The following is a 16,103-nucleotide window of genomic DNA, read 5'->3' as shown; positions in this document are numbered from 1 at the left end:
TTCGTCAGATCCTCTATCTGTTGGTCGATACCCGGCCACCACACATAAGCCCAGCAAGGCTTTTCATCTTGACTCCCCCCAGATGACCTTCATGTAGTTCTTTTAGAACTCTCTCTCTTAACTTAGGAGGGATAATCACCCTTGTTCCATACATCAATGTTCCCTGACAGATGGACAGCTGTTCTCGTCTTGCTGAGAATGCCGGTAACAGTGGATCACCATGGGCTGGCCATCCCTTTACTGTCAATTCGTAGACCCGGGCCAGTGTCGGGTCATTCCTAGTCTCCCTTTCAATATTTGCATTGGTGACAGGTAAACATTCGATGATGGTCGAGTGAAAGAACTCCACCGGGTCAACCGTCGGTGCCTCCTCCTCAGTAGGTAGTGGCAGGCGCGACAGCCCATCAGCATTACCATGCTGCTTTGTACCTTTGAATTCTATCTGATATTGATGTGCCCCTAGGAAAAGGGACCATCTCTGGAGCCTCTGTGCTGTCATCACCGAAACACCCTTCTTAGGGTTAAAAATGGATACCAACGGCTGGTGGTCTGTCAGCAGTGTAAACTTCTGGCCCTGCAGGTAATGATTAAACTTCTTTACTCCCCACACAAGGCTGAGAGCCTCCCTATCTATCTGAGCATAGTTGCGCTCAGCGGAGGTCAATGATCTGGATGCAAATGCGACTGGCCTTTCCAAGCCATTTGGCAACTTGTGTGAGAGTACTGCTCCAATACCATAAGGAGAAGCATCACGAGCTAAACGAATAGGTAGCGTTGGGTTGAAGTGAGCCAACACTTCCTCTGAGGTGATCAATGCCTTGCTTTTGCGAAAGGCCTTCTTACAGTCCTCGCTCCACTTCCACGGTACTTCTTTCTGCAAAAGAGCGTTCAGCGGGTGCAGCACCGTGGATAGATTTGGCAGAAACTTATGGTAATAGTTAATCAACCCTAGGAACGACCTCAACTGGGATAAATTTTCCGGAGCGGGAGCCTTCACAACAGCTTCGATCTTGTCAGGTGACTTGTGCAGCCCCTCCTGGTCAATGACATGACCACAGTACGAGATCCGTTTCTGAAAGAACTCACATTTCTGGCGATTAACTCGAAGTCCATATTCCTTCAATCTGGTGAGCACCAGTTTCAAATTTGCAAGGTGTTCCTCATCGTCATCTCCTGTAATCAGGATATCGTCCAAGTAACATTGAGTGCTTGGAATTCCCTGTAATACCTGCTCCATGGCCCTCTGCCAAATTGCTGGAGCCGAAGCCACTCCAAAAACCAGTCTATTATATCGATACAAGCCTCTGTGCGTGTTGATTGAGAGATACTGGCGCGACTCTTCCTCAACTTCCATCTGTAAGTACACTTGCGCCAGGTCTATCTTGGTGAAGTGTTTCCCGCCAGACAATGAAGCAAAGATATCCTCAATCCGCGGAAGCGGATATTGCACCGTGTGAAGCACCGGATTAACCGTGATCTTGAAGTCTCCACAGATGCGGACCTTCCCCGGTTCCCCTGGCTTGTTACTCGATGAACGCTTCATGACGGGAACAATGGGGGTGGCCCACTCACTCCAGTCCACCTTAGACAGTACTCCTGAACGTTCTAGCCCTTCCAGCTCAGCTTCCACAGCAGGTCGTATCGCATAAGGTACCGGTCTGGCTTTGAAAAATTTTGGGTTTGCATGTTCTGCAATCATGATTTTTGCCGTAATTCCTCTCAGTGTTCCCAGTCCCTGTTGGAACACCTCTTTAACCTCATCCAATATTCTGGACAATCGTTCAGGTTTGACATCTTTTTTTCCGGAATCTACCGTTATTGCTTTTAGGGAGTGCCAGTCCATATTTATTTTCCTGATCCACTCCCGTCCCAGAAGTGGTGGACCTCCCTCAGGTAGTACATTCCTTGGTGTTCTTTGCCCTTGTGTACCACCTTGACTTTTATCTTTCCGATGGGGTATACTCTTTGCCCCGTGTATGTCTGCAATGCTATCTCCGTATCCCGTAGGGGAATATGTGTGAATAACCTTTTGTAATCTTGCTTATTCATGACCGTCAACGCCGATCCGGTGTCCAATTCCATCTTCACTTGGACTCCTGCTATCTGAAGTGTGACCCAGATGGTTTGTAGGTCAGCTTCCTTACTCACATTGTGAATTCTCAGACTACCCAGTTCCTTGCTGTTGGAGTCTGAATCCGAATTCTGTTCATCCGAACTCTTCTCAGCCACCTTATGTACCTTTCTGCACTTTTCCTGCGGTGACTTTTTGTTGCTGGTCTTCTTTCCTGACCGGCATACTTTAGCTATGTGACCAAGCTTGCCACATTTTCTACATTCCTGATTTTTAAACCAGCATTGGTTCTGATCGTGTGTTGTCTTTCCACAACGATAACATTTCGCTGTACCCAAAGCCATTTGATCTACGCTGAGTACCGCTGCCTTCAGCTGCATTTCCGCAGTGCCTCTCGCTGCGGCTTCGTGCGATGCTGCAATAGTGACAGCCTTATCAAGTGTAAGATCATTCTCTTCAAGCAGCCGCTTTTGTGTTCCTTCTTTCGACAATCCACACACGAATTTGTCTCTCAGTGCCTCTGTCAGTCTTTCCCCAAACTGACAGTATTTCGCTAACTTACGCAGTTCAATTAAATACTCCGCGTTGCTTTCCTCTTTCAGTTGCGTTCTCGCATAAAATTTAAATCGTTCCGCTAACATCAGCGGTGTGGGGTTCAAATGATTTCTCAGGACAGCAACAATATTAGCGAAAGCCTGATCCGCCGGTTTAGCTGGTGATAGAAGGTGCTTCAATAGCCCGTATGTCTTCGCACCCATTGAGTTTAGTAAGGTTAGTGCTTTATCTTCATCTGATATTTTATTTGCCTTACAATAAATCTCTATGCGTTCTACATACGTGGCCCAATCTTCAACATCGGGATCGAAATCGTTGATGTTACCACGCTTAGGCATCCTCGCAATCTTCTTGAGAAACAAAAAGAATTTTTTTTTTTTTTTCAAAATGGCGGTTTCCCGCGCTTGTCTTCTTCCCCCGCCTACGAAAATGGCGGCTTCCCGCATTTGGCTTTCTCCCCCGCTGGCTGTAATGGCGATTGCCGTATTGCTGCGTTCGCCCTCCCCAGCGGTTCTCAAATCGTGCCTCCCAGCCCCTCTTGCAGTCCGGTCCTTTCCCCCGGCTGCGGCTGAGTTCTCCGCGTTTTTTTTTGTTTTTTTTTATCCCACGCCTCGCGGCCTCGGTAGCTGCCCGGCCTTTTTCCCCGGTCGCGGTCGAGCTCTCTCTCGACGCTGTTGCATCTCCCAGCCCGCTTGCAGCCCAGTCTTTTACTCCGGTTGCGTTTGCATTCACCGCGGCTCCCGTGCCTTACGCTGCCCCAGTCACAGCGCCTCTGGCTCCGACTTCTGTCCGGCTCTTTTCCCCGGCCGTGGTCGAGTTCGCCGCCCTTATATCCTCCGTTTTTCCCTCCCCTACTTCACAGCCAACGTGGCCGACTTGCTGCTCGTCGCTGATCGGCTTACCCACCACCGTGATAGAAGGGATGATCACTGCCTGTTGCTGATGGAAGGCTTCGTGTCAGGATTCTTCCTTGCTCTTCAGACCCGAGTCTTTTCTCAGCAGGATGACGAGGGCGGATGCCTCTTCTCGACGCCCGTTAAACTGCCTTGGATATATCTCTGCCGCAGGGTAAGATCGTCATCGTCGCCACTGTTAAGTCTGTGTGTTCTAGTTATTGTTAATAAGAATCGCTGCACACAGACCACAAGAGTAAATTCAACAGGTCTTTACTAGTCGGAGGTCAGGCTGAACTGCCCAATAAATCATTACACAGCACTTATATACCGGTGTGGTCACCACCGGTATTACAGTATACAGCAGCCAAGATAAAGTAGTGCATCTCTTAAAATAGTTCTCTTAAAGGTGGAACGGTTACATACACCACATGTCTCCGGCATTTTCTGTTTTTATTTGAGGGATAAATAGGACAACCCAGCCTATCCAATCTTTCCTCATAGCTAAAATTCTTCAGCCCAGGCAACATCCTCGTAAATCTCCTCTGTACCCTCTCTAGTGCAATCACATCCTTCCTGTAATGTGGTGACCAGAACTGCACGCAGTACTCTAGCTGCGGCCTAACTAGTGTTTTATACATTTCAAGCATAACCTCCCTGCTCTTATATTCTGTGCCTCGGCTAATAAAGGCAAGTATCCCGTATGCCTTCTTAACCAACTTATCTACCTGTCCAGCTACCTTCAGAGATCTGTGGACATGCACTCCAAGGCCCCTCTGATCTTCTGCACTTCTCAGTGTCCTACCCTTGTGTATTCCCTTGCCTTGTTAGCCCTCCACAAATTCATGACCTCACACTTCTCCAGATTGAATTCCTTTTGCCACTGTTCTGCCCACCTGACCAGTCCATTGATATCTTCCTGCAGTCTTCAGCTTCCTTCATTATCAACCACACAGCCAATTTTTGTATCATCTGCAACCTTCTTAATCATACTTCCTACATTCAAGTCTAAATCTACGCCAGTGTCCCCTTCCTTTGGGATCCTTATTGCCTTGTCAGCCAATGACACTCATTTTTCAAAGTCATGATTGGCTCTGGGTGTCATCTCCCCTCCTCCCTTTACTTGATTGGTGCTCTGAGAGAGGCTGCCACTTCTGATTGGGTATTGAGGAATGTCACTCATCACCTAGGCGGCCACGCCCTGGATTATCCAGCAGTATAAATACTAGGAGTTTGGGGGGTTGGTTAAATCCCAGCTTCTTACTTCAACAAAGTTTAGATTTAGCAATAAATAATAATAATTATTATTAGGATGGCTTCTCAAGTGCGTCAGAACTACCACAAGGACTGTGAGGATGCTGTCAATAAGCAGATCAACATGGAGCTCTATTCCTCCTATGTTTATCTCTCCATGGTGAGTCTTGTATTTCTGACCACTTCACAATGGAGACTATGTAATGTGACTTTACTAAATTCTGTGCTGTATCTAGCCCACCCCTCAATCTATGCACAGTAAATTCATTTTTTAAAGCTATAATAATGCAATTTATCAGCTTGTGTGTTCATCAACAAACTGCCTCTCCTGGTCCTTGCAATAGCTGAACCTTATTCTGAGTATCTTAATGACTCTCTCCTGGGCTCTTGTGAGGGTGTTGAAGTTTATATTTGGAATACACTCTGCATTCAATGTGTGGCATTCAGAATTCTTATCCTCACTTCTAAATCACCCCATGGCTTTTTCCTACCTTGCTTTTGCAATGAGGGGATGTAATCTTCAAATTAGAAGTAGCCCATTTAGGAGGGAAGTCAGGAAGCACTTTTTCACACAAGGGTGGTGGAAATCCGGAACACTTTCTTTTCCTGCCCTCCCATCCCCCTAGCTGTGGATGCTGGGACAATTGGAGCTTTCAAGACGGATGTTTTGTTGGGTAAGGGTCTCCAGGGGGATGGAGTAAAGCTACAGGTCAGCCATGATCAAATTGAATGGTGGAGCAGGCTTGGGTGGCTGAATGGCCTACTCCTGTTCCTAATATTCTTAACCTCCTAGTTTTAAGTACTAGTTTGTGCCCTTCTGTCTTTTTCTCTAGCTCCCTTTTGCTTTAATGGTGGTAAAGCCTTCAGCCACTTTGACCCTACTCAGTGGAACTCTCCCTTAACTCCTCTGCTTTCCTACTTCTTGACCTTGACCAAGCACTTCAAATTCTGAAGGTTTATGAACCTTTATTCCTTGGTATCTGGTTCTTCTGTGCAATGCCTTGATTAGTGTTGAAGGTGCCAAATTAATGCTGCTTGTGGTAATTTTAGTTCATGGGATGAATGTAGCCAGTAAGACTCAGACCAGTTTCTCTTTGATGTACTACATGAATTGTGCACTGTGACTAGACTCTACTTTTAATGGGTTTGTTTAGTGCCCCTTGGCAATAGCTCTGGGCCAATATTTGCAAGTTACTATTTAATCTGCTCCCACCACCCTTTCAGGCAGTGCATGCACTTGAGTTTCCTCCTGTAGCCTCTGGTTCTTTTGCCATTTCCATTGGCCAGTTTCCCTATTGCTAGGGGTCAGATTGTCCACTCTCTACCAGGTTAGTGAAGTAAGTAGGCCTGTGCTAGTTTTCATGTACAACGAGTTCAGTGAGACGTTAAACCTTTGAAAGAAAGCAAAATCCAGGTTGGCTTTATGTACAATACCCATGATAGATCTGCCATTGGATACCCAACTACTTTTCTGATCTCTCCATAGTCCTTCTACTTTGACCGGGATGATGTTGCCCTGCGTCACTTTGCCGAGTTCTTCAAGGAGCAGTCGCACGAGGAACGGGAGCACGCGGAGAAACTGATGAAATTCCAGAATCGGCGTGGAGGCCGAATCATCTTGGAGGACATCAAGGTTTGGCTCGATGAACAAGTGACCTTCTGTCTGGGACCCGTAGACTGATTGTTTCAAAGACATTCTAAAGCCATTGGTTCCAATTTAGAACAAACAGGCCATTTGGCCAAGTGGGTCCATGACAGAGTTTATACTCCACGAGCCATGCTTCATCTAACCCTATCTGCATATCGTTCTATACACCTCTCCCTAGTACTTATCTAGCTTCCCCTTAACTACATCTGTTATTTGACTCCAGTAGTTGTGTTGGCTTAATGCTGTAGTTCTATTTTCTTCTAACACATTGGTTCATGGTAACATTAGATATTTGCACCCCTAATTTCCTTCAATACTTTCTTGTTTGTTTATTCCATTGTACAGTGAACTGTCTGAATTTCCCTTTCCAGAAACCAGAGCGGGATGAGTGGAGCAATGGTCTGGAGGTGATGCAGAGAGCTCTGCAGCTGGAGAAGAATGTTAACCAGAGTCTGCTAGATCTGCACAAACTCGCCACTGTTAGGACTGACCCTCATGTAAGTTCTTGAAGCTGTAATGTGGGCATTTGTTAAGTTGGCGGTGGTGGTACCGTGAGCCTAATCAAAAGATCTTCACGCTCAATAGCTTTGTGTTGGTGCCTTTTAGGTTTTTGAGTGGTGGGAGGTTGGCCTACTGTGGACATTGACTAGTGAATGTGTCCCAGTGATTTTAGGATCTATGTCCCTATTCTGCAGGAAGTTTAATCTAATGATGCAGTAATTCCTTTAATCTCAATTGCACCACAACACTATCCTGCAGTCCAAGTGGATTGAACTCTTGCGGGGAAGCTAGGATGTTCCTTGAAATCTGCTGCTGGACATAACTAGTTTCACTTTGTTTCTTTTCAGTTGTGTGACTTCCTGGAGACCCACTACTTGGATGAGCAAGTGAAGATGCTCAAGAAGCTTGGAGATCACATCACCAACTTGAAGAGACTGGGAGCCCCTGAGAATGGCATGGGGGAGTACCTGTTTGACAAGCACACCCTGGGGGAAGAGTGACTAAACTGACTGCAGGGGTGAAGCCTATTGTGTTTAGTACTTGTATTTGTAATTGTGTGCGAGACGCCTGTCCTGTAGGGAATGATGGTTTGTGACTTTGTGCAAGAGCTGAGAGACCTGGGCTCTTAATGTGAAATGTCACTAACTGTAAATAAACTGTTCTATATTTGACTGGATTTTGTCTCCTTCTAAATTTTAGTGGTTTTTGTTCCAGTTAGCATAACTTGGTTACATTTCCAGTATTACACTGGGCTGTGCAGCAGTGTTGTCATGGGATTTGGTCATAGAATGGTTACAGCACAAGAGGCCTGTCGAGCCCATGCTGGCTCTCTGCAGGAGCACTTCGGCTAGTACTACACCCTGCCCTTTCTCTGGAGCCCTGCCATTTTATCCTTCAGGTACTTGTCTAGTTCCCTTTTTGGAAACAGAGATTGAGTCTGCCACCATCACCCTCTCAGGCAGTGCATTCCAGGTCCTAACCACTCGCTGCGTTCAGTTTTTCCTCAGTCGTCTTTGGGCCCCCTTCCAATCATCTTAAATCTGTGTCCTCTGGTTCTCGACCCTTCCACCAACGGGAACAGTTATATTTTTTGCCGGGGTAATTTTAATCTATTTAACTTTGATATTCGATGTATTTCTTGGAAATTTGTCAATCTTGTGTTGCAAACAAACTGCAACGCTGTAATACAACAGCTTAATGTACAAAGGTGTGTTCAGCCAAATGAGCTAATGGGACCAGGGACCCCTGAAGCTTGGTAAGAAGTAGGTTTTAGAGTCTTTAAAGGAGGCAGAGAGGTTTAGGGAGGGCATTCCAAAGCTTGGGCTCTAGGCAGTTAAATAGAAGTACTTGTTGGCATGGTGATGAATATTCCCCCTGCCCTTGAGAGCTTGGAGAGTTATAATTTAGCCACTACAATGAAATACAAGTTATAATAAACACAAGGATGATTTGCTGTGACTGTGTTCTGTCATTTCAGTCCAATGAAGAGAAAGCTCTGGTTTCGCATTCTCTAAGAATTATATTTTCCCTGGGGAAGAGCAGTTTGTATTCAGTAAACTGCTACAGATCCCCATCAGTCATTAGCGGGGGTAACTCCGTTAACAAACTCACCACTGCTGCTATAGCCTTTCTGGGCAGAGAAACAAATAACTGCTGCACAGACCAGCAATGTTGGAGCTCACTGAACTCATGATAAGGGGATTACAATTGATGTGGTGGTGGAGGAGAATCAACAATTGCCATATCGGCTTGCTATCCACATAACCTAATTAGAAGCAGGAGTAGGCCATGCGGCCCTTGAGCCTGCTCCACCATTCAATAAAATCATGGCTGATCTTCAATCTCACCTCTACTTTCCAGCCCGATCTCCATATCCCTTGATCCCACTACAATCTAAAAATCTATCTGAGCCTTGAATATAGTTAATGGTTCAGCATCCACAGCCCTTTGGGGTAGAGAATTTGAAAATATCTTACTGGGAAACTGTGAGTACCCTACTGGGCTTTGTTCTGGGACCACTCTCCTTCCCCCTCCCCCACCATGTTTGACTAACCTGCCAACACTCATGGTCTTGGGTAAGGTATTGAAGGATGAGGAATACGTGCGGAACTGTATTCCCACAAAATATAATCCTTCTGGAAGGAGTAAATGTATTTCATTAAATGCACAAAGTAAAACCCCCAAGTTAAATGGATACTTCTCCTGAAACTCTTTCCCCCCTCCCTGCCTGTTCCATCAATGTATAAACCCAATACCGGCAGCTCCTCCATAAATGTATTGATTGGTATTCAGGCCCATTGTGCAGTTCATACCAAATAGCAATCATCCTTTCCAAATCCGACTGCATCTCCATTTGTGTCCTTCACCCCCAGGAATGGATTCATCCGTTGATGATGCTGCAGCTGCAACACGCCAGTGTTTACACGCTAATTTAGGAACTTCGCTGAGAACTGCAGCAGGTGCAATGAAATTGCCGTCTTCAGCCATTCCACGTTGATGTCTTTGCATCTCTCAGAGGCATTTCTGGGGTATCTGAGTCCCCACATTTCACACGACGATGAGCCGCAATTCTACGAGTCGGGATGGGTTTGCGTGCTGACGGGTTTCATGGCTTCATGTTTCAGACAAAACAAAGTCTTCAGCTCACTCGATGTGAAAAACTTTACAGGCGCCCGTGTTTTAAGAATTACATCGAATTTACAGCACAGAAACTGGCCATTCGGCCCGACTGCTCCGTGCCGGTGTTTATGCTCCACACGAGCCTCCTCCCGCCCTTCTTCATCTAATCCGATCAGCATATCCTTCTATTCCCTTCTTTCCAAACTTCCCCTTAAATGCATCTCTGCTCTTCGCCTCAACTACTCCTATGTGGTAGCGAGTTCCACATTCTCACCACTGAAGAAGTTGCTCCTGAATCCCCTGTTAGATTTATTAGTGACTATCTTATATTTATGGCCCTCAGTTCTGGACTCCCCCACAAGTGAAAGCATTTTCTTTCCATCTACCTTCATAATTTTAAAGACCTCTATTAGGTCACCCTTCAGCCTTCTTATTTCTAGAGAAAAGCGCCCCAGCTTGTTCAGTCATTCCTGATAGATATAACCTCTCAGTTCTGCTATCATCCTTGTAAATCAAATGTGCACCTTCTCCAGTGCCTCTATATCCTTTTTGTAATATTCTCCTTAGAGCAGAAAAGGCTAAGAGGAGATTTGATAGAGGCGTTTAAAATCATGAAGGGTTTCGATAGAGTAAATAAAGAGAAACTGTTTCCAATGGCTGAAGGGTCGATAACCAGAGGACACAGATTTAAGATGATTAGCAAAAGAACCAGAGGCGACAGGAGGAAAAACTTTGTTACACAAGGAGTGGTTAGGATTGGGAATGCGCTGCCTGATGGGGCGGTGGATACAGATTCAATAGTGGCCTTCAAAAGGGAATTGGATAAATACTTGAAGTAGAAAAAAGTTCCAGGTTCCTGGGGAAAGAGCGGGGGAGTGGGACTAACTGGATTGCTCTTTGAACGAGCCGGGACAGACTCGATGGGCCGAGTGGCCTCCTTCTGTGCTGCACTATTCTATGCAGCACCTTGAGCTTTTGAAAAGCAGCAAATTGTCATTTAATTCAAATGAGAGCATCAAACAACGAGAGACTTTCCGATTTGAAGAAGGTCAAGGACCCCAAAAGCAGTGACATCACCGAGATGATCTCCCAAACCTGCCGGTTTTCCATAGCTCTGATTGGCTCTGGGTCTCCCCCCCTCCTCCCCCACACCCCCTCTCCTTTGTTAATTGGTGCCTGGATTCAGGAAAGATTCCTGATTGGCTCTCAGGGATTGTCAATCGTCATTGGTGATGTCATTCCTTGTTTGAATGCAGGCTGTCCCAGTGGTATAAATACAAGAGCTTGAGTTAGAAAGGGTTAGTTTTTGAACTTTCTAGGTGCTAGTGAGCAGTAATAGTATAACAGGAAATAGTGAAGATGGCCTCCCAAGTACGTCAGAACTACCACAAGGACTGTGAGGATGCTGTCAACAAGCAAATTAACATGGAGCTCTATTCCTCCTATGTTTATCTTTCCATGGTGAGTCTTGTATTCCTTGTTGCTGTATTCTTAAAAGCTGGACATTCTGTAGTTCCATGAACTGGCTTTCAACTATATTTCTCTTGACTTCCTTACCTGGGGAAGCAATGTTTGAGCAGTGAGTACTTCAGGGTGAGCTTGTCGTGTTGATGGCCTGCTCCTTGTAGCAGCTGCACTCTGTTGAGCAGGTTTAATATATGGAACTAGCTCAGCTGCTGCCTGAGTTTGTAACAGAAGAGCACAAACCTGGTCAAGTGACTGTTGGTGCTTGTTGACATGAAACAAAGTTCAGTTTCAGTGGGGTGACTGTAGTGAGTGACATGATGGCAGGTCCTCACTAGCTTTCTTTTTAACTGGAAGTGAAGTTCTGGGAATCCTGGTGTTGAAGCCTTGTTCACTGTGCCTAGATCTCTTTGGCTACAAGGCACTTTGGGAGGTAGTCAATGAAGTCACCTGTTATGTGGGAAATGCAGCAGCCAATTTGTGCACAGTAAGCTTGCACAAACAATGAGACTCATCTGTTTTGGTTGAGGGATAAATATTGGCCTGGGAATCTGGAGAGAACTCCCCTGTTCTCTGAAGTAGTGCCTTTGAGATCTTTCACATCCACCTGAGGACAGACAGGGCCTCTGTTTAACATCTCATCTGAATGACAGGAAATAGAGGAGGGACTACTTATCCAGCAGTAGAGTTTAGTTTGACTGGTCATGAAATATAATCCTGAACTGTAGTTTATAGTTTTTATTTGTTGGTTGACTGTTTCATCCTGGTTCTTGGGAGGAGAAGCTGGCCAACATGTTCAGATTAGTGAAGTGAATTGCATTTTGTTAGTTAACCAATGGTATCTTCAGGATCAAGGGAGAAGCCAGGGACAGGGTACTTGTTTGGATGATCAGCCATGATCTCACTAAACGTTGGAACAGGCTCAAGGGGCCGAATGGCCTACTACTGCTCCTATCTTCTATGGTTCTATCTATTTTTGCAAGATTAAGAACTCACTAACTAACTAGGGGTAAATATAATCTTGCATTGTATATGAAGATCTAGGTCTGATGAAGCTGTTTAAAATTCTCTCCACAGTCCTATTACTTTGACCGGGATGATGTTGCCCTGCGTCACTTTGCCGAGTTCCTCAAGGAGCAGTCACATGAGAAACACGAGGATGCTGAGAAATTGATGAAATTCCAGAATCGGCGTGGAGGCCGAATCATCTTGGAGGACATCAAGGTTGGATTCAATAAATGAGTGGCCTTCTGTTGGGATCCCCTTGTTTCCAATACTTTCTAAAGCAATTGGTTCCAATTTGATTCCATGGTTCTGGTGGCTTAATGCAGTAATTCTATATTCCTGTGACACATTGGTTCATGGTAACATGGAATTCTGGCTGCATTTCACCCCTGTTTTCCTTGTGCTGTCTTGTGTATTTTTGTTTAATTCATTGTAAGTGAACTGTGACTTTCCCCTTCAGAAACCAGAGCAGGATGAGTGGAGCAATGGTCTGGAGGCGATGCAGAGAGCTCTACAGATGGAGAAGAATGTCAACCAGAGTCTGCTGGATCTGCACAAACTCTCCACTGGGCACACCGACCCTCATGTAAGTTCTTAATGTGGGTTGTTGGGTGTGTTGGAGGTGGTGGAACCTTGCTGTCCTTGAGCCTATTCAATATTCCCCATGCCCAATCGTTTTGTGTTGGTGTCTCTCCTGGGTCCTTAAGTGGGTTGGGGAGAGGACTGGACAGTTGGCCTAATGTGGACATTGAGAATAAAGCTGTTGGTGTTCTTAGCATCTATTGTACAGGAATTACTGGTTCATTGGAGCAAATTTACATCATCTCAATTACACCACTTGACTATCCTCCAGTCCAAGAGGATTAAAATCCCAACTCTGTGGTTGGGGGGGAGATCATGTTCCTTGGTATCTGCTACTGGCCATAACTAGTTTCACTTTTTTTTGTTTCTTTCTTTCAGTTGTGTGACTTCCTGGAGACCCACTACTTGGATGAGCAAGTGAAGATGATCAAGAAGCTTGGAGATCACATCACCAACTTGAAGAGACTGGGAGCCCCTGAGAATGGCATGGGAGAGTACCTGTTTGACAAGCACAGCCTGGGGGAGAGTGACTGAAGCTTATTGTGTTCAGTACTTGTGTTTATATAATTGTGGGGGAGACCCTGTCCTTCAGGGATGGGTTGTGTGACTTTGTACAAAGAGCTGTGAGACTGTCACTAACTATAAATAAACTGTTCAACATTGGACTGGATTTTGTGTCCTTGTAAATTTGAGTGGTTGCTTATTTTCTGATTAACATTTGGTTGTCTTCAGACAAGAGCTACACTGGGCTGTGTTTACATGGAATGTGAGAGGTGGCAACCCCTCTTCAAATAATGAATGAAAGGGGCTGCTCTCAATTTTTGGCTGTACTTCAGTCCCACGCTCCTGATCTTTGGTCACCTGGTGGGGAGGGGAGCGGGCAGGTCGGAGGACATAGAAACATAGAGATAGGAACAGGACTAGGCCATTCGGCCCTTCGAGCCTGCTCCGCCATTCAATGAGATCATGGCTGATCTTCGTCTGAGATCATAGCTGATCTTACCAGTTCAGTACCCCGTCCCCGCCTTTTCTCCGTAACCCTTAATCCCCTTAGCCTTCAGAAATATATCCAATTCTCTCTTGAAAATATTTATTGAATTAACCTTCACAGCCCTCTGTGGCAGGGAATTCCACAGGCTCACCACTCTTTGAGTGAAGAAATTCTTCCTCATCTCTGTTTTAAATGATTTGCCTGCTATTTTTAGACTGTGGCCCCTGGTTCTGTGCTCCCCTGCCATTGGAAACATTCTCTCTGAATTCAGCCTGTCCAGGCCTGCCATAATTTTATATGTTTCGATGAGATCCCCTCTCAATCTTCTAAACTCCAGTGAGTACAAGCCCAAACTATTCAATCTCTCCTCGTAGGTCATTCCCGCCATTCCAGGTATCAGCCTGGTGAATCGCCGCTGCACTCTTTCCATGGCAAGAACATCCTTCCGCAGATGGGGCGACCAAAACTGTACACAATACTCCAGATGTGGTCTCACCAGCACCTTGTACAGCTGTAGTAAGGTATTTCTATTCCTATACTCGAACCCCCTTGATATGAAGGCCAACATACCATTTGCCTTCTTAATCGCCTGTTGTACCTGCATGCTCTCCTTCAGTGACCTCCTCATAGGACTGCTCCTGGGCCTGGCCAAAAAGGCCATTAATGGGTCTAGGCAGCGGGTGGTCGAGGGAGTTGTTCGGCCCGATTGCCTGTCTCTTCCGTGGCCATGCTTGCGCCTGGGGGGCCCTGGAGGTGGAGCACGCGGTGTCTGCTGGCATGTTCGTGCCCTTCCGTGACGGGTGGGCGCTGCTGGGACTGGAGTGCATCATCACCTGTGACAACTAAGTTTCATTTGATGTTTTAAGTTGCAGACAATTTGTTTAACCACCCATCTAGACTAGTGGAATTGTCCTAATTCCAATCTGAGTTCCAACTGGCCTTTATGGGATTCCTTTCTTGGTGAAGAAAATTTCTGGGGGTGGGGGGAAATGAATACTCTCTTCATGGAGTCCCATTGGCCTGGAACCACACTGCACTCGGTTTCAACTGCCAAAGCTGCCACTTCTAAGCCTAATGGAGAGTTGGAGAATAGAGCAAGGTAACTATAGGATAAACAATTAGAGACTTGTTCACAGTGTTAGAGCTTTATCTGAGTTTTGACCTTGGGTGAAAATCCGAGGTTATTCTCAACATGCCTGTATCACATGAACATGTGTATCAGTCCACTAGTCCCACTTTTCCTTACTTGAGCTTTCATTCAATAGTGTTAGACCTTTGATGTGCTTTCTTAGCCTGTTCCTTCCTGTTGATCCCACAGGGTTGTGACCCAATCAGGAACACAAGGTATCCATGGAACCCCAGCACTGTCCTTCCCTCACCAGATTTAGGGAAATATCAGTAACTCTCATCTCAATGATTTCCTGGACTTCCTGTTCCACCAGAGAAGATTCACCAGACTCCTCGCCACTTTCCTCCTGGACAGTCGAACATCAAGAGCGATTAATCACTGAAATAAGTCTATACCAGATAGTCTCTTCACACCAGTGGGACAATGTATGCACAACCAACACTGCACACAGTGATTGCCAGCAACTGGGACCAGACAGCGGGCGGACGAGGGGGTCGTTCGGCCTGACTACCTGTCTCTCTTGCGGGGCCACGTTCATGCCCGGGTGTCCCTGGAGATGGAGCACGCGGTGTCCACCGGCACGCTCGAGGCCTCCCGTGACCGGTGGGCGCCGCGGGGTCTGGAGTGCATCTTCAACCCCCGGCAACCAAATTTCAATTTAATTTGTTAAGTTTCACTTAATGTTTTGAGTTTAGTTACAGTCTGTTTGTTTATGGGTAGCTCTAAAAGAGTACACAGTGATTGCCTCTCTCTTCCCGCAATCCCCCCCAATCCTGTCCGCTTAACTCAAACATCCTTTCCCCTGGCGGATAGACCAGACTTATCACAGTACATGTCAAATACATGCAATGTACTCGTGCAAAAGGTAATATTTAAAACATTACAAAAACACACATACACAGTTAACCATCATTTAAAGCTGGCATGAATCGAATAATGAGGGTGAGGCTTGTTGTGTATGTACCTTTAAGGGAATAACTGGTCTTAGACTGCAGTACCGGCAGTGACCACCCCTGTATAAAAGGCCCTAGCAGGCTTCTGTAGTTTCAGTTTCAAGCTGCCTCTTGTTCAGTAAAGTACCTGTTAAACTGTTCTACCGAAGTCCGTGTATTATTGAGGCGCGTACTTTACAGTGGCGACGAGTAAGTTCGAACTCGCCTGCAGTGTGGCATCATCTCACGGGGATCTCGCCTGAAAGGAAGGTCCTGGAAGGTCGTAGCCTGAGCAACGGGCGTCGACCGAGGGCAACCGCCCAAAGAATCCATCGGTGTTTGGAGAATTGCGGGAGAGACTGTGGTTCCAGCGAATCGTGCTGGTAGCAGGTAGCGTGCTGACCCTTCCGGACTGCGGCGGGCTCAAGCTCGGTTGAGCGGCTCTACAAATCGGGCCGT

The 16,103-nt window shown here is 46.1% G+C and overlaps 2 protein-coding genes across 2 annotated transcripts; both read left to right on the top strand.

The window, feature by feature from the left end:
* The first annotated feature begins 4,761 nt into the window (after window positions 1–4,761).
* LOC147099714 (ferritin heavy chain, oocyte isoform-like) lies at window positions 4,762–7,598 on the top strand. Its single transcript, XM_085969352.1, has 4 exons — window positions 4,762–4,933; window positions 6,260–6,406; window positions 6,793–6,918; window positions 7,270–7,598. Exons 1-4 carry the CDS (start codon window positions 4,832–4,834, stop codon window positions 7,420–7,422), a joined length of 528 nt encoding a protein of 175 aa, XP_085825478.1. The 5' UTR covers window positions 4,762–4,831; the 3' UTR covers window positions 7,423–7,598.
* Window positions 7,599–10,875: 3,277 nt separating this feature from the next.
* Window positions 10,876–13,262, top strand: LOC147099713 (ferritin heavy chain, oocyte isoform-like). Its single transcript, XM_085969110.1, has 4 exons — window positions 10,876–11,002; window positions 12,083–12,229; window positions 12,471–12,596; window positions 12,971–13,262. The coding sequence occupies exons 1-4, from the start codon at window positions 10,901–10,903 to the stop codon at window positions 13,124–13,126; spliced, it is 531 nt and encodes a 176-aa protein (XP_085825236.1). The 5' UTR covers window positions 10,876–10,900; the 3' UTR covers window positions 13,127–13,262.
* The last annotated feature ends 2,841 nt before the right edge of the window (window positions 13,263–16,103 follow it).

Source organism: Somniosus microcephalus, chromosome 28 (genome assembly GCF_052327205.1).
Source record: "Somniosus microcephalus isolate GS21.2 chromosome 28, FLI_Smic_1.0, whole genome shotgun sequence".
Classification (NCBI taxonomy): Eukaryota; Metazoa; Chordata; class Chondrichthyes; order Squaliformes; family Somniosidae; genus Somniosus; species Somniosus microcephalus.
Note: the sequence above shows the minus strand (reverse complement) of the source record. Positions and strands in the feature narration are given on the sequence as shown.

Coding starts and splice junctions, on each gene's coding strand:
- LOC147099714 (XM_085969352.1), top strand. CDS start 4,832: ATGGCTTCTCAAGTGCGTCAGAACTACCACAAGGACTGTGAGGATGCT. Junction 6,407..6,792: donor TCATCTTGGAGGACATCAAG/GTTTGGCTCGAT, acceptor TTCCCTTTCCAG/AAACCAGAGCGGGATGAGTG. Junction 6,919..7,269: donor CTGTTAGGACTGACCCTCAT/GTAAGTTCTTGA, acceptor GTTTCTTTTCAG/TTGTGTGACTTCCTGGAGAC.
- LOC147099713 (XM_085969110.1), top strand. CDS start 10,901: ATGGCCTCCCAAGTACGTCAGAACTACCACAAGGACTGTGAGGATGCT. Junction 12,230..12,470: donor TCATCTTGGAGGACATCAAG/GTTGGATTCAAT, acceptor TTTCCCCTTCAG/AAACCAGAGCAGGATGAGTG. Junction 12,597..12,970: donor CTGGGCACACCGACCCTCAT/GTAAGTTCTTAA, acceptor TCTTTCTTTCAG/TTGTGTGACTTCCTGGAGAC.